The sequence below is a fragment of the Mirounga angustirostris genome, unplaced genomic scaffold, assembly GCF_029215605.1.
Source record: "Mirounga angustirostris isolate CCGP_5_RB_7025 unplaced genomic scaffold, mMirAng1.0.hap1 SCAF_11, whole genome shotgun sequence".
NCBI lineage: Eukaryota > Metazoa > Chordata > Mammalia > Carnivora > Phocidae > Mirounga > Mirounga angustirostris.
Window position 1 is genome coordinate 93,317,843 of NW_026991719.1, and position 23,988 is coordinate 93,341,830.

The 23,988-nt window shown below is 38.5% G+C and overlaps 3 protein-coding genes across 3 annotated transcripts in view; all 3 read left to right on the forward strand.

Annotated features, from left to right (window-relative positions):
• Window positions 1-23,988, forward strand: part of HTR2C (5-hydroxytryptamine receptor 2C) — a 131,332-nt gene that overhangs the window by 38,411 nt on the left and 68,933 nt on the right. The window lies entirely within an intron of this gene.
• On the forward strand, window positions 7,068-8,294 carry LOC123836406 (COUP transcription factor 2-like). The gene has a single exon (XM_045865419.1). The coding sequence runs from the start codon at window positions 7,068-7,070 to the stop codon at window positions 8,292-8,294; it is 1,227 nt and encodes a 408-aa protein (XP_045721375.1).
• Window positions 23,095-23,755, forward strand: LOC123841889 (ATP synthase F(0) complex subunit C2, mitochondrial-like). The gene has a single exon (XM_045871357.1). It carries the CDS (start codon window positions 23,172-23,174, stop codon window positions 23,592-23,594), a length of 423 nt encoding a protein of 140 aa, XP_045727313.1. The 5' UTR covers window positions 23,095-23,171; the 3' UTR covers window positions 23,595-23,755.

The following is a 23,988-nucleotide window of genomic DNA, read 5'->3' on the forward strand; positions in this document are numbered from 1 at the left end:
TGTATTCTGCATTTTTACATTATCTTTTTATTGGTTAATTCTAAGGGATACTAGGGCATTGAAGGCCTAGTTTCTATTTTCTTTTTTTTAAGATTTTATTTATTTATTTGAGAGTGACAGAGAGTACAGAAGGAGAGGGAGAAGCAGACCCCCACCGAGCCGGCTGCTTGATGTGGGGCTTCATCCCAGGACCCTGGGATCATGACCTAAGCCAAAGGCAGATGCTTAACCAACTGAGCCACCCAGGCGCCCCCCTAGTTTCTATTTTCATGTTTGTCAATAACTGTGTAATCTAGATGAAGTCACTTAGCTTTGAGCCTCCTTTCCCTGATTTGTAGAATGAGAAGATTGTCTTAGATTCTCTAAAATTGCTTTTATCTCAAAAACAGGATTATTCTAAGGCCTTTCTTAGGTAGATATGTGCAATAAACAGAGATGGTCTTCAATGACCGAGCTTACCCTTTTTGCTTTCCTTACTCTGAAAACCAGGTACCCCAAGAACTTCCTTTTTCCCTCTCCCATCATAACTTGTTTTATGGAAATACTCTAAATCAAAATTAAAGACAGATACAGACTATATTAACAAGAAATAAATATTACCCTTTCTTCCCACTCAAACTTCAAAATAAAGCAATATTACTATAACAGGTTTTACTTGTTTTTTGTAATAAGAACCAGTTTCATAAGTGAAACTACCTCAAAAAAAAAAAGAGAGAGAGAGCTCTGAGGGAGTTGAAGCAAAATTGTGTAGTGTGATTGAAAATAGCCATATATAATTTCTAAAAGTTAAATCCTGGAGTAGTCTTTGTCAGATTGGAGCACGAGCTCTTAAATCATCTCAAAATGGAGACAGTTTTGTAGATATCATAGAATCATAGCTTTTTTCAACAATAAAGATTATGTTTGTCAATATGCTCTTGGGATACTAATCTGATTTTTCGGAGATCACTTTTGCCGAACAATATTATAGGTGCATTCCAAAAACTGCAATTACATATTCACTTATATTTTTTAGTCAGCCAAATCCGATAACTGAAACCACAGAATTCATCCAGGGACTGGATTTAAACATTTTCCTTTATTAACTCATTAAATAAATCAAATAATTGCCCAAATGTTTTTCACTTTGTACATCTAATTTTATAGCTATCAGATTTGGTTTCTGTATCCTTTCTAAAATATATAACTAAATGAAATTAAAGCCTTTATTTTACCCAGAAGCTCCTGCATCCCACTCAACCCTGTGCTCAAATTCCACTATCTCTAACACTTTAAGAAGCTCTTATGGGCCCAGCAACAACAAGTTAGCCACCAGGATGGAGATGTTCTAACAATGATCAAAGAAAACAAAGGTCATAATTAAACTATTATAACTCATGTGCCAAGCCACAATGAATATAAAACACACTGAATATCTGCTCTTTTTCAGCACTGAACAAACAAAACACAGTGGGATATACAAATGTGTTAATCCCAAACTCTGCCTACAAGAGTTTATAATATAATTGTATGTACACACGTGTGTGTTTGTATGTGTTGGTAGGAAGCAGAAATTTGTATAAAGAGATAATGAACAATGTGGGGTTATGTGCTAACGATGCAATAATGTATTGAACACATAATACATAGTTCAGAAGCTCAGTAGAGGGACACGTCTCCATGATCAGCTGGTGAGCAAAGGGCTCACAATGGCAGCATTTAAATGACTATCATAAGGCAGATGGCATTTTCCCAGCTACCAAATTGCTTCATAAACAGTCCTTTTCAGACTTTCTAAATATACTCAAAGTCAACCCAACTTTGAGGAAAAGTAAAGAAACCCAGTTTAAGTATACATATACTTTTTAGGATTGCATGCTTCTACTAATAGTTTAATAAAAATACAACAGCTTCTATCTCTGTAACTTTTAGAGATATATTTTTATCACACTGCTATCTAATACTTGTGAAGGAAAAATAGATACAGTTTAAAATGTCATGACAAATACTATGAAGCAGAAACACGATAGCAAAAACATTATGATAAAAACTTACTAATATATTGATAAAAATTTACCTGTTACTATCTGCCATGTTAAAAATGGCATTAAAACATAAATAAAATGACCATGAATAAAATGAGCAATACATGTACAACTACCCTTAAAAGGGTTTCTGCTAGTCCCTATAATTAAAAAGTGTTGAGATTAGATACTACAAAGTTAAATTATCTCCATGTCTTTTCTGAAAATTTTCTTGATTGCCCTTCCCGGCATTCATACTTCATCTATTCTAGTCCAGTTAATTTTATGTTCATGTCTTAAATGACTCATTCTGATTAGTTCATAAGGCCTTGGAAGACACCTTCTAGGATCATGTATCAATATTTCAGGTTGCCAAATATTTATTGAAAGTTCACTCTGTATCAGGCTTCATACTTGGCATTAGGAATATAGAGGTGAATAAACAGGGCCCTAGCCCCCAAGGAACTTACTCACTATTTAAAAAAATACTTGAATAATTTAAATGTTACTAGTCTAGCATTTTCTAATTTATTGTCACTAGGTAAAATTACTAATTTTCAGCATCAGCCTTGAATAATTTCTGGAGAAATTTCAAAATCAGCAATGACTAAATTCAGTGACTCTGACTAAGAGTAACTAATGGAGAGCTGAGATATCCATTTCTAATTAAAAGCCTTGGGGCAGGGCACCTGGGTGGCTCAGTTGGTTATGCGACTGCCTTCGGCTCAGGTCATGATCCTGGAGTCCCGGGACCGAGTCCCACATCAGGCTCCCTGCTCAGCAGGGAGTCTGCTTCTCCCTCTGACCCTCCTCCCTCTCATGCTCTCTGTCTCTCATCCTCTCTCTCGCAAATAAATAAAATCTTAAAAAAAAATTAAAATCCTTGGGGCAAATAATGGTTTTGTAATATCCCTTAGGAAATAAGATGAAATGTAGAAATGTATAATGCCTATGTCTACGTGACAGCAAATGTTTGGCAGCAAATAATGTACTGCATCATTTCTGGGTAGTACTGTCGATGTAAGAATTAGAATAAGAATCCTTTTCCAAAGAGGCTTTTTAATAATGCAAGTGGAATGTATTGGAAGTGCCGCATCAGTCCATCTTTCAATGCATATGTCAATAAGCATGAAATACCACGAAATCTCAGTGGTATTTTTTGAGGTGTTACAGTGCTATAGAATGTGGGCTTTGGAATCAGATGAACATGGGTTTAAATCCTTACATTACTATCTTCTCACCTTGGGTAAATCACTTTTTATTTCTAAATAACAATTTATTCATCTATAAAACAGAAATAAATATCTAACTGAGATGGCATTGAGGGTTTGAGGTCATGTCTAAAGAACATCTGGCACTTGGTATATGTGGGATATCTTAATAGTATAAATAAAATTACTTTTAGGAATTTATTTCAGTAGAACGTTATTTTGGAAGCCCTAAATAAAAGTGATCAGGAAAATTATATTTAAGTTCACATGCCAGAAACTTCTGACAATGTGTCCCAAATGAAGGATAGTTTAATAAAATGAGATCAAAGAACAGGAAAAAAAATAAGATATCTCATTAAGTCAGCTACAAATAGTCAGCTTCTAGCTTGTGAATAATATTTGATTAGTGTTTTTGTGTACTATATATATATACACATATATATACTTTTGTTACCATTTCCATGTTTAAAAAAAAAGTTTTTGTCTGTCATTATGAAAACAGAGCTACCTAGATGACGTGTCCTATATGAGAGGCAGTGACTGGCCCTCTGGGACCTAGATGGAGAGGTGTGCTGTGTAGTAGGAATCTTTGCTATCCCGGGTCAGAGATGGAAAACTTTAAGCTCCAGACAAATAATCCAGTTCCCATCCTGATTCTCTTTCTTTACTATCTTTTTGGACTTTGCATAAACAAAAGAAATAGAGAATAAAATATACATAGGGCCAAATGAGGAAAGAGAATAGTAAAAGTTTTGTGTATAAATCTTACATCCTCAATGATAGACTGACCAACCTCCCTGGGATTCCATTTCAGAAGACATTTGGCAAAAGATCAAATTGCCTCTTGTTGCAGCCTCATTTTTCAGTTGTCTGCATAGACCTTTAAGGTAATAAAGGGTGTCTAGACCTGAATCCGGTTTAGTTCAGTGGATAACTTATAAGGACAGAAGAAACACAAATAGTAAAAATATGTTATTTTGGGCCAAAGACTGTAGTTGATATCTTAAATATTTAACTCAATCATACACAATGTTTCAATTTATCCTCAAAGAACCCTGTAGAGAAAACAGGTAATTTTCTTGAGCTTTTGGAAGGGAAACTAAATCCCAAAGTGGATATACACATACAAATAACATGTGGCACAGTAGAGAGCAGATACTAAAACAAGTCTTTTTCCTCCCTTCCCTACACTCATTAGAACCATAGAATATGGGCGCCTGGGTGGCTCAGTCGTTAAGCGTCTGCCTTCGGCTCAGGTCATGATCCCAGGGTCCTGGGATCGAGTCCCACATCAGGCTCCCTGCTCGGCGGGGGGCCTGTTTCTCCCTCTCCCACTCCCCCTGCTTGTGTTCCTGCTCTCGCTGTCTCTCTCTCTGTCAAATAAATAAATAAAATCTTAAAAAAAAAAAAAAAAAGAACCATAGAATATGTTTTCTTCTGTGCCCTGCAGATTGGAAGCAGGTTAAGCACCTGTTAACAGGATTGATGTTTTGCACATAAAATCTCTAATACAGCTTCTTATTCTAAGTAAGAATCCTTTAAACTCAAGCAGGATAACTGCTGTTCATGGATAGTGGGGCCCTGAGCTCATTCAGATTCACATTACCACTACTCTGGAAGGCCACTGGGGGAATGGTTATAGCCAAAGGCTAGCAGGTATTTCAAGTAATTCTACACTTTAATGAAAATCTCTCTAGTTCTGAGCCTGGTTTCCCTTTGTTAGATGTCAACTTATTTGTAAGAGAATTGGAGGCATGAGGTACAGGACAGGATTTTATAGGTTTACTCACCAATGAGTTCTGTTTTCTGAAATATGGCAGACGAGGCTTTTTGGAACAACACTACCAAACGAGCATATTAGATATACGTGTATACGTGTGTGTGTGTGTGTGTGTGTGTGTGTGTGTACATATCAAAGAACTAACAAGATAGTAAGGAATTATGAAGGCAAAATTTTAGTCAAGGTTGGAACCCAGGCATAGGGTCAGGATTGAAGCAACTTTTGCCCAATAGATATTGGCTAAACAAGGGAGTTTGAAAGTATGCAGACAGGAACACAAACCAATCATCCTCATTTTAAGTTGGCACCCTACAGAACTATACCGTGATGCGAGGGTAAACCTGAACCACACTCTCATCCGTATGGTTTGTAAGGAAAAGCACCTTGGAGTTGCCTTGGAGAAGGAAACTCTTTTTTATCATTTTTAACCACAAGCCAGAACACACAGTGATTTGCAGTGGTCAAAAAAGTTCAAGCTATAAATTTAGTTGAGAATAGTCTTGGAATATAGTGCCCAATGCATCAATTAAAAAAAAAAAAAAAAAAAAAAAACAGCACACAATGCAACTGACAAAAAGATAAAATTGAAGAGGTACTTCACAAAAGAAATCCAAATGAATTTGATTACCTTTACATATGCGGTGCTCAAACTTATAAGTAATCAGGGAAATTAAAACCGCAATTAAATACCAATAAATAGTCACTAGATCAGCAGAAATTAACATGTGATTATACTTGTGTTGCAAACATGTGGAACAACAGGAACTCATACCCTGTGGTGGGAATGAATGTAAATTGATACAACTATTGAAAAATAATACAGCATTATATAGCAATATTAGAAAAGTGTATGCCCTATAATCCAGAACTTCCATTGTTGAGTATACATCCTAGAGAATGGCTTACAACTAAGCATCAACATATGTGTAAAAGAATTATTTGTAGCAGTAATGCTTATAATTACCCCAAACTGGAAGCAATTAAATTATATAAGAAGCAGTAAAATGGATCCTGAAATTGCTGCCTTTAGTAATACAATCCAATATCATACAGATAAGAAAGCTGAGGCACCAGAAAGATACCCAAAATCACACATATTTTAAGTGACAGAGGTGAGATTTGCCTCCAAGCCATCCAACCCTTCTCATAAATTTGTTTTGTAGGAAATGGATGACACTAGGTTAAACTACATGAAGTTCTGAACCTAGTTGGTCTGAAATCACCTTGCAGTGTAGCAGCCTATTTCTCCCTAGCTTTCTCACTCAAAATGACTTTCTATACGGTCTTCTATTGGCGAAAAAAGTTTCCTCTGCTCTTTTCCTTTAAAAGTCTTCATTGCTAAAGAGCCTTGGTTGCTTTTTTATTCCGGTTTTCATTTTCTTAAGTGACTATGGCCAAAAAAAAAAAAAAAATCAAAAAAACAAAACAAAACAAAAACAACAACAAGAAAACAGTCTGATTAGCCACAGGGAATGGAAATGATGAAAGCAATTACAACTGTCGACATCGGCCAAAAAATATAATCTTTGGCATGCATTTGTACTAGTCACCCACTTCTGGGCAACAGTCTTCCCAAATTAAAAAACCCGTAAGAATCTTTTTCTGGAAGAGTGAACCAGAGAGGGAGGGAGAGAGTGAAAGCAAGTGAGATCTTCGGAGGAAAAAAAAAATTTTTTTTTTTTTTTGTTTCCTATTTCTGTCTTGAAGCCAGACGATCCACTTGCAGTTCTCCCTACCCTCCCTCTCTCTCCATATTCGGCTCCCACTCCCTCACCCCCGGCACCCACCCCTCCCCTCCTGGTGGGAAGCCCTCAAATCAACAATGCCGAGCCGAGGGAAACAAATAAAACAAATACACTGGTCCAGACAAGCAATTGATAAAACTTTGCAAAAAAGAAACAAAAAAGGAAAAACTAACCAACCTCAACCAACCAGCCCCCGAGCCACCTGGGGGCGCCTCCTACATCCCGTCGCACAGTCACACACGAAAGCCAGTGCGCCGGAGCCAGAGATCAGGAGCCGCCATCATCCGCAGCCAGGGGAGCAGGAAATACCGACGCGGCCTCCACAGATATGGAAACGGTAGTCAACACCGGGACCGACCCCCAGGATGAGATGCCCAGCTTGCAGGGCAGCCAGATCCCACAGGTGCTGCCCAAGCCAGGCCCGCAGCCCAGTGCCCAGGACCCGCCACAGACGCCCAGCCAAGGGGGCCCAGCCAGCACATTGGCGGAAATGGCGGCTGTCGACCAGAGCAGCTGTGGTGGCTCTAGCGGTGAGAAGCAGAAGCAGCAGCAACAGCACATCGATTGCCTGGTATGTGGGGACAAATCCAACGGCAAGCACTACGGCCAGTTCACATGCGAGGGCTGCAAGAGCTTCTTCAAGCGCAGTTTGGGGAAGAGCCTGAACTTCACGTGTCATGCCAACCAAGACTGTCGCATTGACCGGCACCACCGCAACCGGTGCCAGTACTGCCGCTTCAAAAAGTGCATCGACGTGGGTATGAAAAGAGAAGTAGTGCACAAGAACGGGAGACCGCTCGCCCAGCCAACCTATGGGCAGTTAGTGATGACCAACAGGGAATCCCTCAACTCCGGCTCTAACCTGTCTGGATATATTTCTCTGCTGCTCCATGCCGAGCCCTATACCCTGTTTGGGTCCGGCAGTGAGTGCGTGCAGCCCAACGATGTACTGACCCTTGAGAACATTTGCGAACAGGCTGCCCGGGTGCTCTTCGGCGCCGTTGAATGGGCCCGGAAGATGCCTTTGTTCCCTGACCTGTCCATCAATGACCAAGTGGCCCTGCTTCGCCTCACCTGGTGTGACCTGTTCATGCTGAACTGGGCACAGTGCTCCATGCCCCTCCATATCATCCCGTACCTGGCCACCACCAGCTTACACACCTCGCCGTCATCCTCCAACCAGGGGTCCATCTTTATGGACCACGTAAAGATTTTCCAAGAGCAAATGGAAAAGTTCAAAGCTCTGCACGTCGACCCCCCCGAGTACAGCTGCCTCAAAGCCATAGTCCTGTTCACTTCAGATGCCCCTGGCCTCTCGGATGTAGCCAATGTGGAAAGCTTCCAGGAAAAGTCCCAGTGTGCTTTGGAACAATACGTTAGGAGCCAGTACTCCAACCAACCAACGCGATTTGGAAAGCTTTTGCTTCGCCTCCCTTCCCTCCGCACAGTCTCCTCCTCAGTGATAGAGCAATTATTTTTCGTCCACTTGGTAGGTAAAACCTCCATCAAAACCCTCATCCGGGATATGTTACTGTCCGGTAACAGTGGTAACTAGCTGTTTATGGCAATTCAAAAAATAAATCAAAATAAGAAGGGGCATTGAAACAGAGAGAGAGAAAAGGCAAAAGACTGGCTTGTTTGCTTAAAATTCCTTCTGTTAAAAGATAGATGTTACAAGTTTGCTAAAAGAAGAGAAGGAAAGAATTTAATGGACTGTGAGTTAAAAAAAAAAAAAAAAAGACTGTTTACAGAATACCAAAAAAAACAAAAAACAAAAAAAACAAAAAAAAAACAAAACAAAAACCCAAAAAAACTCCTGTGTGGGTCAGAACAGCCTGCTACTTATTTTTGTATAAAAAGGAAATTAGCCTTTCTCTCTCTCTCTCTCTTTTTTTTTTTTTTTTTTTTTTGGTAAATTTTTGAAAAATATTGCTAAAAGTGCATTTAAGGAGATTGGAAGAAAACTAGCAGAATAGAGAAAGTAAGTTTTTTTTTTCAAAATTATTAATTGTCCTTTGTCTATGTATCTCTAGATGTTCTTTTCTGTACTGTTCTAGTTCCAAACCAGTTTATTCTGTGCTTCTATAATAACTTTTGGTATAATCTTGGTATCTTAAATGCTGTGTATCCTTAAAATATATGTTCTGCAAGAATTAAAACTGAGTCCATGAAAATATCTTAGGAAGACATCAAACTTTAAAAGGCAACTCAAAGATGATGGAAACACACTTATAAGTGGTATCCAAAAATTTTACGTGAAATTGAGCACTCTAATTTGAGAACTGAAGGAACCACATACAACACTTAGGTTCCCTTACCCTGCCTCTCCCCTCAAAAGACACCCTGACTAACCTAGATTTTTAAAAATAGTTTAGAGAATGAACTGTGGGATTTATTGGCAGCAAGGAATGTGTCTAAGACACATGCTGTCGTTTTGAATAAAAAGTGAACTTTTGTCATTTGAATTGAGTCCCACTTCTTGAATTGTTATGAAAATCCTATATTTATATATTTGGAAATCCTTTTAGTTATAATTGTTGGCATTATCTCCTTTAAAAAAAATGTGATTGAAATCGGCATGACAAAATAACACTGTCTGCACTTACAGGTAACATGATTGATTCAGTATCTTAGAGTTTACAGTTTGTTTGTTTTTAAATTAAAGTTTTTTTTTTCTTAAGTGCAATATTTCAGTGTACTGTAAAAGTTATAATAACCGAACTATTTGGTCAAGTGTTATATTCCAAGAAAATTGAAAGTACTCAGAAATTAAAGTATTATTTATTTAATGTCTTAAAAACTAATCTTTTTCTGAGCCACCCTATACCCCAAATGAGAGTAAACCATCTACCCTAGGCCTGGTCCCCCAGGGGATTCCATACCACACAAACCCACTAATTTTGAAAGAGCCTTCCAAAGTTTCATGGAAACAAGTAAGTACACAGTGCATCGATTTATATATGCAGAGAAATTTCTCTCAGGATTGTATTTTAGGATTTTAAGAAGGTAGATGATAGGGGAGGATGACAAGCAAGTCATGAACAATTTGGTCCCAAAAATCTCTTTATGATTTCAGAGGTCAGAAATATCTACCTGTTGGTATGGGGGAAAAAAAGACTCAAAAGTTTACAGATGCTTGAGAGAAATCGTCTTAAGTATAAGAGATTGAATTAAGTTAAATGATCTGGAAAAAGAAAGTTATAAAATGACCATGTAATTTTGGTCTAAAAGGTGTACTTTTTTCTAATTTCTCAAAGCGAGTTTTCTTTCCATGCAGAAACAAACATATCAAAGCTCAATTGTTTAAATTGAAGTATAATTGAAATACGGCATGATGTTAGTTTTGTGTGTACAACATAACGACCCCACATCCTCACCAACACTTGTTATTTTTTTTCTTTTTGATAATAGCTATTTTGATAATTAGGGAGGTGATATCTCACTGCTGTTATGAGGCATATTCATATTTCCCTGATGATGAGTGATGTTGAGCATCCTTTCATGCATCTGTTGGCTATCTGGATGCTCCTGTGGAAAAATGGCTTTTCAGATCCTCTGCTTATTTTTAAAACAGATTTCTTGGGGTTTTGTTGTTGTTGTTGGGTTATGGGAGTCCTTTAAATATTTTGGAAATTAGCCCCTTAATGGATATATGATTTGGAAATATCTTTTCCCATTCAGTAGGTTGCTTTTTTATTTTGTTGATGGTTTCTTATCCTGTGCAGAAGCTTTTTAGTTTAATGGAGTCTCATTTGTTTATTTTTGCTTTTGTTACCATTGCTTCTACAGTCATATCCAAAATGATGTCCCTTAGACCAATGTCCAGGAACTTACCACCTACGTTTTCTTCTAGGAGTATTATGGTTTCTGGTCTTACATTCAAGTTTTTAATCCATTTTGAGTTCATTTTTTTCTCCATTTGTTTGTTTCAATGTGAAAATATTTGTTTATTTGTTTTTACAAATGTATTATGGTAATATAAGATATGAACAATGTGAAAACCTGGATGGGAAGATACGATAACTCTATTATTTTTGCAACTTTTCTGTATATCTGAAATTATTCCAAAAATAAAGTTCTTTAAAATCTGTATATTAAGTGTGTATCCTTCCTTTCTGTATCTTCTTATTATATTCCACTAGGAGTGCCTGGGTGGCTCAGTTGGTTAAGCATCCAACTCTTGATTTCATCTAGGGTCGTGATCTCAAGGTCATGAGATCAAACCCCATATTGGCTCCACGCTCAGGGCAGAATGTGCTTGAGATTCCCTCTCTCCTTCACCTTCTGCCCCTCACCCTTCTCATGTGCTCACTCTCTCTCTCTCTCTCTCTCTCTCTCAAATAAATAAATAAATACATAAATAAAATCTGTATGCTTGAGATTCCCTCTCTCCTTCTCCTTCTGGCCCTCACCCTTCTCCTGTGCTCACTCTCTTGAATGAATGAATGAATGAATGAATGAATGAATAAATAAATAAATAAAATCTATATTCCACTAGATTGTTTGTATTTCTAGGTGATTACTATTTTGCTTTGAGGTATAATATTCATAGAGTGAAGTGCAAAAATCGTAATTGTATAGATCAGTAGGTTTTTTTAGATCAGTAATTTTTTTTTTAAAGATTTTATTTATTTATTTGAGAGAGAGAATGAGATAGAGAGAGAGAGCATGAGACGGGGGAGGGTCAGAGGGAGAAGCAGACTCCCTGCCGAGCAGGGAGCCTAATGCGGGACTCGATCCAGGGACTCCAGGATCATGACCTGAACCGAAGGCAGTCGCTTAACCAACTGAGCCACCCAGGCGCCCTAGATCAGTAATTTTTTAAACACACATATATACACACACAGTTGTAACCCAGTCAGTAAGCAACACCATGCCCCAAGAGATAATCACTATTTTGACTTCTCTCACAATAGCTAAATACCTGTTCTTGAACTTCATATAAATGGAATCACACAGTATTTTGTTTTGTTTGTTCATTTATTTTGTTTTTTAAATTCCACATATAAGTGAAATCATATGGTATTTGTCTTTCTCTGTCTAATGTATTTCACTTAGCGTAATCTAGGCTCATCCATGTTGTGGCAAATGGAACATTTTAATTCCTTTTTATGGCTGAGTAATATTCCTCTGTGTGTGTGTGTGTGTGTGTGTGTGTGTGTGTGTGTCACATCTTCTTTATCTATGATACCATAGGGTACTTGCCTTTCTAACTTTGGCTTACTTCAGTTATAATGCCCTCTAGATTCATCCATGTTGTATTTGTGGTTTTTCCAGTTTTCTTCTTATAATTGATTTCTAGTTTTATACCATTGTGGTTGGAAAAGACGCTTGATATGATTTTAGTCTTCTTAAATTTATTGAGACTTGTTTTGTGGCCTAACGTGATCTATCTTGAAGAATGCTCCATGTGCACTTGAGAAGAATGTGTATTCTGCTACTTTTCAGTGGAATATTCTGTATATATATATTTATCTGGTCTAATATGTAATTTAAGGTTTATGTTTTCATATTAATTTTCTGTCTGGATGATCTATTCATTGATGTAAGTGGGATATTCAAGTCCTCTACTATTATTGTATTACTGTCCATTTCTCTCCCTTTATGTCTATTAGTATTTGCTCTATGTATTTAGGTCCTTCTATGTTCGGTGCATAAATATTTTAAAATATTATAACTTCTTGGTGGATTGACCCCTTTATCAGTATGTAGTGTCTTTTGTTATGTCTTTTTTTTTAAAAGCCTATTTTGTCTAAATGCAGTATAGGTACCCCTAATTTCTGGTGGGTTCTATTGGTATGACACCTCTTTTTCTATCCCTTCACTTTCAGTCTGTGTGTGTCCTTATATCCGAAGTGAGTCTTTATAAAAGACAGCATATAGATGGGTCTTGTGTTTTGTGTTTTTTTAATCTATTCGTACACTATGTCTTTTGAATGGAGAACTTAATCTATTGAAATTTAAAGTAATTATTGATAGGCATGTACTTATGGTAATTCTGTTCATTGTTTTCTGGCTGTTTTGTGGTTCCTCTCTGTTCCTTTCTTCTTCTCTTGCTCTCTTTTCTTGTGGTTTGATGACTTTCTATAGTGTTATGCTTAGATTCCTTTCTCATTATCTTTTTTGTATCTGCTATGGATTTTTGCTTTGTGGTTACCATAAGGCTCATATATAGCAGTCTAGATATTTAACAATCTATTTTAGTTGATAGCAGGCTAAGGTTGAATGCATCCTAGAACTCTACATTTTTCCTATCCCCACATGTTTTATGTTTTTAAAGTCACATTCTACATCTTTATGTGTATCCCTTAACTAATTCTTACAGTTATTTTTATTACTTTTGCCTTTTATCCTATGTACTAGCTTTATTAGTGATTAATTCACTATCCTTCCTGTATATTTACCTTTTGAGGGGAGATTTACACTTTCATATTTTTTCTTGTTCCTAATAAGTGCCCTTGTTTTTCAGCTTGAAGGAACACTTTGAACATTTCTTATAAGGCCGGCTTAATGTTGATGAATTCCTTCAGCTTCTGTTTGTCTGGAAAGCTCTTTATCTTTCATAATAATAATAACCTTACCAGTTAGAGTATTCCTGGTTGTAGGTTTTTTCCTTTCAGTGCTTTGAACATATCATGTCACTCCCTTCTGGCCTGCCAACTTCTTGCTGAGAAACCTGCTGACAGTTTTATGGAAGTGGCCTTGTACTAACAGATTGTTTTCTCTTGCGACTTTTAAGATTCTCTCTTTAGCCTTTAACTTTTGACATTTTAATTATAATGTGTCTTGGTGTGGGTCTCTTTGTATTCCTCTTGTTTGGAACTCTCTGAGCTTCCTGAACCCAGATGTCTGTTTCTTTTCCCAGGTTAGGGAAGTTTTCAGCTATTATTTCTCCAGATACATTTTCTGCCCCCTTTTCTCTCTCTCTCTCTTCTCCTTCTGGGACCATTATAATGTGAATGTTATTCTGCTTGATGTTAAAAATAGATCCCTTAAGCTATCTTCACTTTTTAAAATTCTTTTCCTTTTTGCTGCTCTTTTTTGGTGAGTTCCACTGTCCTATCTTTTAGTGCGCGAATTTTACCTTCTGCTTCCTCTATCTGTTGTTGAACCTCTCTACTGTATTTTTCATTTCATTTATTGTATTTTTCAGCTCTGTGACTTCTGTTTGGTACTTTCTTGTGTTCTCTCTTTGATGAAATTCTCTCGATGTTTATCCAGTCTTCTCCAGAGTTTGGTGAGCATCTTTATGACTGTTACCTTGAACTTTTTATCATGTGAATTACTTATCTTTGTTTCCTTAAGATTTTGGGGGGGGGGGGCTATCTTGTTCTTTTGTTTGGAATATATTCTCCTGTTTCTTAATTTGGCTGAGTCTCTGCTTATTTCTATATATTAGGCAAAATGGCTGTCTCTCCCAGTCTTGCAAGAGTGGCCCTGTGTAGGAGATGAACTTTATCGTTTAACATTGCCCTAGCTCTTGGCTGTCTCTTAAACCTTTATAATCATCTAAGCAACTTGATTTTCTCTTGGTAGTTCCCAGTTGTTGAGGGTGTGCCAAGTCCTGTGAGTGTTCCAAAGGGAGGGGATCTCAATTAGCACCTAGTTTCAGGCTGTTAGAAACTAGACCCCCAGACAGCAGCTTTTAAGGTATGCAAATATGCATAAGGAGATGTCTACTTAATGACAAGTGCAAAATTGGAGGCTCCAGATTAGTATATGAGCTCCTTTCTGGGAGGTATCAGTGAGCTGTAATGAGGCCAAGTGAGAACTCAAAGATGGTATCCCCCAGCCTACATTCCCTAAGAGCACTTCTGTAGCCTTTAGATGTGTGGTAAACCTGGAGGTTGCCCCTCAGACTGGAGCTCCAGATCAAGTAGATAGGCCTTTATCATGGGAAGACTGGGGGTATGTTTCAGTCTGCTGTCTGTGCAGTGCCTTTGGGGTGGTAGCTTGCAAAGAACTGTCTTTCCAATTGTTCCAGAACTATAGGGCCCCAAAATGCAACTCACCTTAGCCATTGGAGTCAGGCGCTCAAGGGGCATCCCCTATGTGGGCTGTACACACCAGACAGCCTTGGAAGGGCTGCAGCGGAGTCGTGCACAGGGGTGGGGCACTCCCCCTGGCCAGTTTTTTTTTGTTTTGTTTTTTTTTTTGCAGCTGTGGAGTGCTGCATGAGGGTGGTGCTCTTGCTGGCTGGCTTAGGCAGGGTCATAGGGAATACCACCAGGGCTAGCAAGTTAGAGGCAGAGTGAAAAAAAATGGCCTCTGCTAACATCTCTATTCTTGGAGAGAGTTCCAGTAGGCTCTTGCCCTTCCAGCAGACACTTCAAGACTAGCAGGTGAATTTTCTTTACATATGGTCTAATTGCTTTTCAGACTGCTGCTTCTGCACTGGGTCCCAGATGAATGAGTCTGCATACAAGTCCTCTAAGGGTGGAGTCTCTGTTTCCTACAGGCCCATGGCTTTTTTTTTTTTTTAAGATTTTATATATGTGAGAGAGAGAGAGAGAGAGCACGAGTGAGGGGAGGAGCAGAGGGAGAAACAGACTCCCTGCTGAGCAGGAAACCCAACGCGGAGCTCTATCCCAGGACCCCGAGATCATGACCTGAGCTGAAGGCGGATGCTTAACTGACTGAGCCACCCAAGCACCCCAGCCCCATGGCTTTTAAAACCAGACATTTTTGGAGCTCATCTCTCTGGTGTAGGTCTCAAGGGTCGGAGTGCCTGATGTGGGGCACACCCCTAAGTCCTCAGGAAGAATTTCCATATTTGTGAGATCCCTCCCAACTATGGGTTGCAGCACCGCTGGTGGGGTCTTTGGTGATACTGCATCTCTGCCTCTCTTACCCATTTTGATGTGGCCTATTTATCCTCTGTTGTGGAGCAGCTCGTTCAGGTAGTTCTCAGGTCTTTTTCAGAGGGAATTTTTCCATATGTAGCTGTAGATTTGTTATATCCGTGGGAGGAGGTGGATTCAGGATCTTCCTACAGCACCATCTTAAACTGCCTTTCAAAGCTTAATTTTAAATACCCAAAATATCCCCTAGAATAAGGAAGAAATTGATTTTTCTATCTATTTTGTGTTTACATAAAAGTTTGGAGGATGAGAATATTAATAAAACTAGGAGAAAACTAAGTAATTCCCTGTCCCTGCCCCTCCATTCCCTTGCCCCTACCCTCAGACTAATCTTAAATCTTTATTAATCATATAATTTTCAGACTCTAATGACATCTTATGCTTTATCAACATAAATACTTCCTAATTGAGATGAAATGAGGTACAGATAGGACAAAGTCAGGGACATTTTGGGGGAAGTTGCTATTATATTTCAAATTCAAGTTTTCATTTTGCCACTTTAACTTATGTCTGGGGAGGAAATGACTTTATTAATGTCAGTCTTCTCAAAGTACACTTGCCATGGTCTATTCTTAGAAGAACTATTAGAAAAATTACAGTTCTTGAGAAAACTGAAACATCCGCCTTAGTCATGTTCTCAAGGAGAAAATTACTTGCTTCAGACTTTTGGCCCAGCGAAAGTTTTGTAGGAAAGATTCTGAAACAGCTTAATTACCCTTTTGTGGTAATTAAAATGAGAACTACTTAAGATCCTAACTGTGCCACAGAATTCCAAATGTTTTAGTGTAGTTGTTATTTTGTTACTGTACAAGAGATTTAAGATTCATGCTTCATCATATTTTACACTTACGAGGACCAAATATCCCACCGTTTCTCATTAACTGGAGGTATACACACTACACAATGTTGACTCAGATCCTCCTAGCAATGCAGCTTCTCGTTAGAAATTAAAGCCTTTAAAAATGTCATTAATTCTTTTTCAGTTGATTCCTAAAAGGAGGCTAACCTGTTACAGGCCTCTCTCAGCGAGGAAATAATTATCAGTAATTATAATTTACCAGTGATCTTAATTAGAAGTTACCTTAAATGATAAGATAAAAAAAATGCCAAGGAACCTCTCAGAATTTAAAAAGCGAGCTTTGAGTTGAGAAATTACAGAACATGGAGGCCACCAAAGTGGGAAATACTGCTAACACACCCCCAACCAAGGACAATATTGATAAGAGAGAAAGGAAGAACCTCTTCTCTTGTGTGCAGGTACGAGTTTGGAGGGTGAGGAAGCGGCTCACAAATACTCCAGATTCCTCACCTTTATTTGGTTGATAATAGCACATACCTCACATGATTTAAAGACTAACCAATATAGTAAATAAGGCACCTAGAATAGTGCCTGGTGCATAGTAACCAGCATATAAGTATTGCCTACTACTCTCATAAAATAATATGTTTAGTATTCTAAGGATTTTGTTTTCTATCAAGTTTTTACAGTTATCTACAGGCCTTTAAAGTGTCTTTTGAACAATGCTGAGTTGTGTCTGTGCCTCCAAGTACTTATATTTTGACTAAAATATTTTGCATAAAGCAAATTGTTTTGTTTATTCTTAATAGACAATAAGTGATTGAGTGGTCTGTGAGGGACATTACTGCATTGTTTTTGTTCTTTAGTTATGTTAGAACCTAAAAAATATCTATATAACCTATACAGTACATGTAGTTAGTGTGTCCCATTCTTCAAGATATCTAGGAACAAAGATCCCACTATCCTTTTTCAGGATAATCAAAGACCATAGGGTATTCAAGAAATTTCAGAAAAGTTCTAAATGTGAATATTTAGTTCTATGTCCTTCCAAAGCTTTATTCTCCTACCCATTCTTTTGTCTTAATAATGAGTTTGAAACTCAGTTGCTTTCCTACCACATGGATATGTTTAGTGATATGGATCTCCGTAAGTATCAAATTAAATGTGTAAAGGAAATAAAGTCCAAAAGTACCATTACATTGAAATTCTTTACAAAAAGAAAAATTTTCCAAATCCCAGCCAATGAACCACTTAGGTTTGGCAACATTTGAGTTGATCCTGTTCATTATGGAAAAACAAATTTTCAATTTTATGAGAACTTATTGTAATAGGATGTAAGATATATGGATAGATGAGATAGATAGATGATAGATGAGATGATAAATGACAGATATTTCACTTATAAAAATTCCTTTTGTAAGTTAAATTGGAAAATAAGCACTCAAAAAATATACAAGTATATTGGAGATACAGAGTAGAAAATGATTAGCCCCTTTTCTTTCTCCCGTTTAGAATATAGCACTGCTTACCTTCCCACCAATATATTAAATAGACTCTGCTCCTTATTTTGTGTGCATTTAAATGAACTGCATGAAGCTCTAATCACAAAAAAAGAGTATTTTGGACATTTCTTCTCAATCACAAGTTTTACTATGGAAACAATATAATATAAATACTTTTGATCAAGATTATTCAGTTCATCACTGAAATGTTTGGAAATTTTAAAATAAGCAAACCAAATGTTAAATATCATTTTCTAGCAGTAGCAGTAAAAGGAAATTGTTGAGAACATTTTGAATTCTGAATAGATGTGGCTTTTCTGGTCATGACAATAAAAAGCACCATGAGCACATCAACCAAACCCCTAAATGGGATTGCATACTATATAATAATAATTCAATCACATTACAGATGTGATCATATGGTTGGCAGAAAAATTAAGTGGCCAAACACATTCATCAATGTCCCTTTACATTAATCTGAACATGCTCATGAATACTTATAGATGGATATATGCCTAAGTGTGGGAATGCATACTTACACAAAACATATGCACATGAACACATCAAGAATTAACATAGTCCACAAAAATTTTCTCAGTCCCTTCTGTAATCCACAGAAAGTCAAAGTCGAATCACTTTAAGAAGAGCTAATCCACTGACTTCATCTCAGGAAGGGAGAGTATGGGGTAGAAGAAACCAACGAATTCTTCCTCTCTTCTCAGGAAACATTGAAAAATTTCTCTCCCATCCCAAAGTTTATAACAATTTCATGTCTAAATAATAAAAAGAAAAGTGGGAGAACTTGAGCCAGAGTCTCTCCAGTATTTGTCACTTTGAGATAGGTGGTAAATTCATTCATTCATTCAAATAGTTACTGAGTATCTATACTGGGAATTGGGTTTACAGTGGTAAACAAAACTAACATTGTCCTTACCTTTAAGGAGCTTATAATCTTGTAGAGAATCCCAGACAGTAGACGCACAAGCAGACAAACACTGATAGTGCGTTCGAACAAATACTTACAAAGTGGCTAAGAGATTTTGGAGACTGGAGTTTACCAGTTCATATTTTTCATACCTAAACTGGGCCCGTGGCTTTTGGAGGGTCATTCTCATTCACTGTAGCCACAATTCTTGGAATGTGACTGTCTGCCTCAGAATTACCTGGTATTCGAATCTGCATTTTACAAGCTCTTCAGGTGATTATGATGTACCTCAAAATTCAAGACTCGCTGTTCTATATCATGATCTTTCTTTTAGATCGTTACTAAGGTCCACCCATCGTTTTCCAGGCATATGACAACAGCAGCACGATTTTCTAAGTCATTCTGCCTATGATCTTCTTGACTAAAGTGTCACACACAAATGTATTCATCGAAGCCAGTGCAGAGGGAAAGTGAGAATTTGCACAATCTTTTTAAAAAAATTATTATTTAACAGTGAGGCTTTTAGGAAGATATTGATATTTAACTTATCTAACCTTCTAAGCAAAGCACCCCTGGCTTGTCACTGTCCCTTCATTCATCAATGTCCTTAGGTCATTCAACTTTTGTTTCTCATCTTTTACTGAACATTTAACATAGGCATACGACAACAATTTGTGGAAATGAGAGGAAAGAGTCAAATGTTACCTTGCCACCATAAATCTCCATCACTTGTACCGCAATATATCTGTTCCTCTCTTATTGGCTGTGCGTATATGGGTTTTAGATGACTATACCATAAGTAGAATTTTATGTCCCGATTTTTCTGACTTGACGTTATTTTGATTTGATTTGTGAACATAGGCATAATTTACTTTGGTGATAAGTCATCATGTTCAGTGACCTCTGGCTGGTCCACAAAAAGACATAAAGTAAATATTCAAGTCTTTTCCCAAAAGACTTTATGTTTACCACCTTACTTCAAATATCCAGCAGAGAGAATTAACATTCTGAAAAACTAGACATTGAAATAATGAAAAGAGGAAGAATATGTAGACCTCGACGGGCTCCCTATAGTGTGACAGAGCTGCAAGAGTGTAGAAATCATATCAAGCAATGTCTGCACACTTTGCTAGAAGTTGGCTGGCAAGCTACAGATTCTATCATGTGTTAGTTTTATCATTAATAGTTTATTCACGGGTGGGGCGCCTGGGTGGCTCAGTTGGTTAGGCGACTGCCTTCGGCTCAGGTCATGATCCCGGGGTCCTGGGATCGAGCCCCGCATCGGGCTCCCTGCTCGGCCGGAAGCCTGCTTCTCCCTCTCCCACTCCCCTCCGCTTGTGTTCCCCCTCACGCTGTCTCTCTCTCGCTCTCTGTCAATTAAATAAATAAATAAAATCTTTTCTAAAAAAATAGTTTACTCAGGGGAAAAAAAGGAATATAGTTAAAATTTTCATTTCTATGCTGATGCACGTATTTATTTAAATGACTGTGCCATTTACAAATTATTTTGAATATCATCTTTGCATGTATGTGGTCTCAAGATTTCTTTCCCTTGCAGGCTCTCCTTTAGAGGTGGAAGCTGTTCTGGAAATCAGGATAGATTCTCTTCAGCTCTCAGTTGCTTCCCTGATCGTTCATTAGGATTTATCCTACTGTGGCTCCATTTTTCAAGATCTTGAGTGCCTAGGAGCAGGGGCTGGCCCACTCTATATGAGCTGAATGGTAAAAAGGGCAAGGGACTCCAGTGTTAAGTGGTGACTCTAGACCATCCTCTTTTCTGCTCCTCTTCCCACGCCCCATCTCACAGTTGGTCAGTGATTGAGACTTGGGACTCCTTCCATCTGCCATCAGAGACAATCAGACCTATGCAGATCAAATGCTCTGGATTTTCAGGGACAGGTCTGATTACATCTAATTTTGTCATTTTGGAAAGGACAATTAACTTTTGATAGAAAGAGTTGCTATATAAGTCTATAGTCTTCAATCTTCAAAGAATGATCTTTTTTTTATTTTTATTGTTATGTTAATCACCATACATTACATCATTAGTTTTAGATGTAGTGTTCCATGATTCATTGTTTGGGCATAACACCCAGTGCTCCATGCAGAACGTGCCCTCCCCAATACCCATCACCAGGCTAATCCATCCTCCCACCCCCCTCCCCTCTAGAACCCTTAGTTTGTTTTTCAGATCCATCATCTCTCATGGTTCATCTCCCCCTCCGATTTCCCCCGCTTCATTCTTCCCCTCCTGCTATCTTCTTCTTTTTTTTTTTCCTTAACATATATTGCATTATTTGTTTCAGAGGTACAGATCTGAGATTCAACAGTCTTGCACAATTCACAGCGCTTACCAGAGCACATACCCTCCCCAGTGTCTATCACCCAGTCACCCCATCCCTCCCACCCCACCCCCCACTCCAGCAACCCTCAGTTTGTTTCCTGAGATTAAGAATTCCTCATATCATTGAGGTCATATGATACATGTCTTTCTCTTTTTGACTTATTTCGCTCAGCATAATACCCTCCAGTTCCAACCACATCGTAGCAAATGGCAAGATCTCATTCCTTTTGATGGCTGCATAATATTCCATTGTATATATATATACCACATCTTCTTATCCTTTCCTCTGTCGATGGACATCTAGGCTCTTTCCACAGTTTGGCTATTGTGGACATTGCTGCTATAAACATCGGGGTGCACGTACCCCTTCAGATCCCTACATTTGTATCTTTGGGGTAAATACCCAGTAGTGCAATTGCTGGATCGTATGGTAGCTCTATTTTCAACTTTTTGAGGAACCTCCGTACTGTTTTCCAGAGTGGCTGCACCAGCCTGCATTCCCACCAACAGCGTAGGAGGTTTCCCCTTTGTCCGCATCCCCACCAACATCGGTCGTTTCCTGACTTCTTAATTTTAGCCACAAAGAATGATCTTTTCATTACATGCATTAACCTGTATTTCCACATCCCCACCTTCCTATAGGAGGAAATTATTATGGATTTTCATAGTTACCTTTCTCTTCTAGTGATCAGCTACAAAGTAGGGCATAAGAAGAGTACAGGGTTAAAAGCCAGGAGGTCTGGGCTCTAGGTCTGACTGTACGACTGATGATGTATAAACACAGGCAAATCAGTAAACAACCCTCTAGACTTTTTAAAAAGTTTTTACTTAAATTCCAGTTAGTTAACATATAGTGTACTACTGGTTTCAGGGGTAGAATTTAGTGATTCATCACGTACATATAACACCCAGTGCTCATCACAACAAGTGCCCTCCTCAATACCCATCACCCTTTAGACTTTTTTTCATTTGCTTATTTATCTATCCATCCATTCATTCGTTCAAACAACACATACTAACTACCTACTTTGCATCAGTCATTCTTCTCATCACTGGGGCTGGAACCGTGAAAATAACAGACATGAAGCTTATATTCATGAGAGGAGATAGACAATAAATGAATGAGTAAAATATAAAGTTCGATGGTAATAAGTGCTGTGAAGTGAAGTAAGATGGTGAGAAGGAATAAGAGGTATCTGTGTGTGTGTGTGTGTGTGTCTGTACAAGATTACTTGATGGTGTTAGATTTTAGTATTTGGTTTCCATTTGTGACAATTTCAATCTATGCTTTATTCCTTTCTCCCTAAATGAGAAAACAACATGAAATGAGCGAAAGCTTAAGGCAGACTCACTAATGTATCAAACACCAAAATTACATGACCAAAATGCCTGCCTCTTAGTCCTAGATGTGTACTTTGTTGCTTACGTACGAGGCAAATGATCATAGAGGCAAACAATAATAAACACCTGCGTGTTTGTACTAATTTGTGGCTGTCTCTTGTAAGCAGCAGAACCTTATCAGTTTATATTCTACAGATGTGCCCTTCTTCAATTTATTGCCTAGTTTAGCCACACCTCTTTGAAATTTAAGAGGCTATTTCCACCCCATATCAGACAGACCAAGTCACCAGGAATCAACCATCCATGCTCCAGACTGGAGAGATCTTTCTTCCTGTTTGTTGGGCTGACAGAGAGCTCTCATTTCTCAGTCAAGAACGCTGGGGGTCAGGAATTGTAGGATTTCAATGCCTCAGAGATCATGCTGTTGTTGTTTCTCTCCGGTTTTCCTCTTAAGATGAAATATAATTTCCAGCTTATAGAGATCAATTTGGATACCTCCAAAGGAAGATCTCAATATATTTATTTACAATAAGGGAATTTTGATTAATAATAAGTAGCTATAAACACCTGGGAGATACGCTCTTCCCGCCTCCCCCCGCCCCTCTCTGTCTTCTCTGCACTGGGAGCAGCTCTCCTGCCACAGCCCCTCATCCCCTGAAAATGTACGCCTGTGCAAAGTTGGTCTCCACCCCCTTCTTGGTCAGGAGCACCTCTCAGCTGTTGAGCCGATCACTGTCTGCCGTGGTGCTGAAAGCACCGGAGACACTGACAGATGAGAGCCTCAGCCGCTTGGCAGCCCCACGTCCCCTGACCTCACGTATTCCTAGCCGCAGCTTCCAAACCAGCGCCGCTTCAAGGGACATCGACACAGCAGCCAAATTCATTGGGGCTGGGGCTGCCACGGTAGGGGTGGCTGGCTCTGGGGCTGGAATTGGGACTGTGTTTGGGAGCCTCATCGTTGGTTATGCCGGGACTCCCTCTCTGAAGCAACAGCTCTTCTACGCCATTCTGGGCTTTGCCCTCTCGGAGGCCATGGGGCTCTTTTGCCTGATGGTGGCCTTTCTCATCCTCTTCGCCATGTGAAGGAGCCGTCTCCACCTCCCATAGGTCTTTCTCCCGCGTCTTGTCTGCCCTGGATGTTCCTTTTCCTATACCTCCCCAGGCAGCCTGGGGAAAGTGGTTGGCTCAGGGTTTGACAGAGGGAAGACAAATAAATACTGTATTATTAAGAAAAAAAAAAAAAACCACCTGGGAGATACAATAAACGCTAGAGGTCCGATTTGCTAATTTTTACCACTATAAAAATTCCAGTTTGCATAAAGCTTAAGTGTTAGTTATACAAAAACCACAGGAAACTTCTTGGATTTGTAAAAGAAATATATCTTCTTCAAACAACTTAGAACAAATGAAACAACTTCAAACAAATAACTTAGAACAAATAAACAACTTAGGACACCTATCCAGACAAACAATCTTA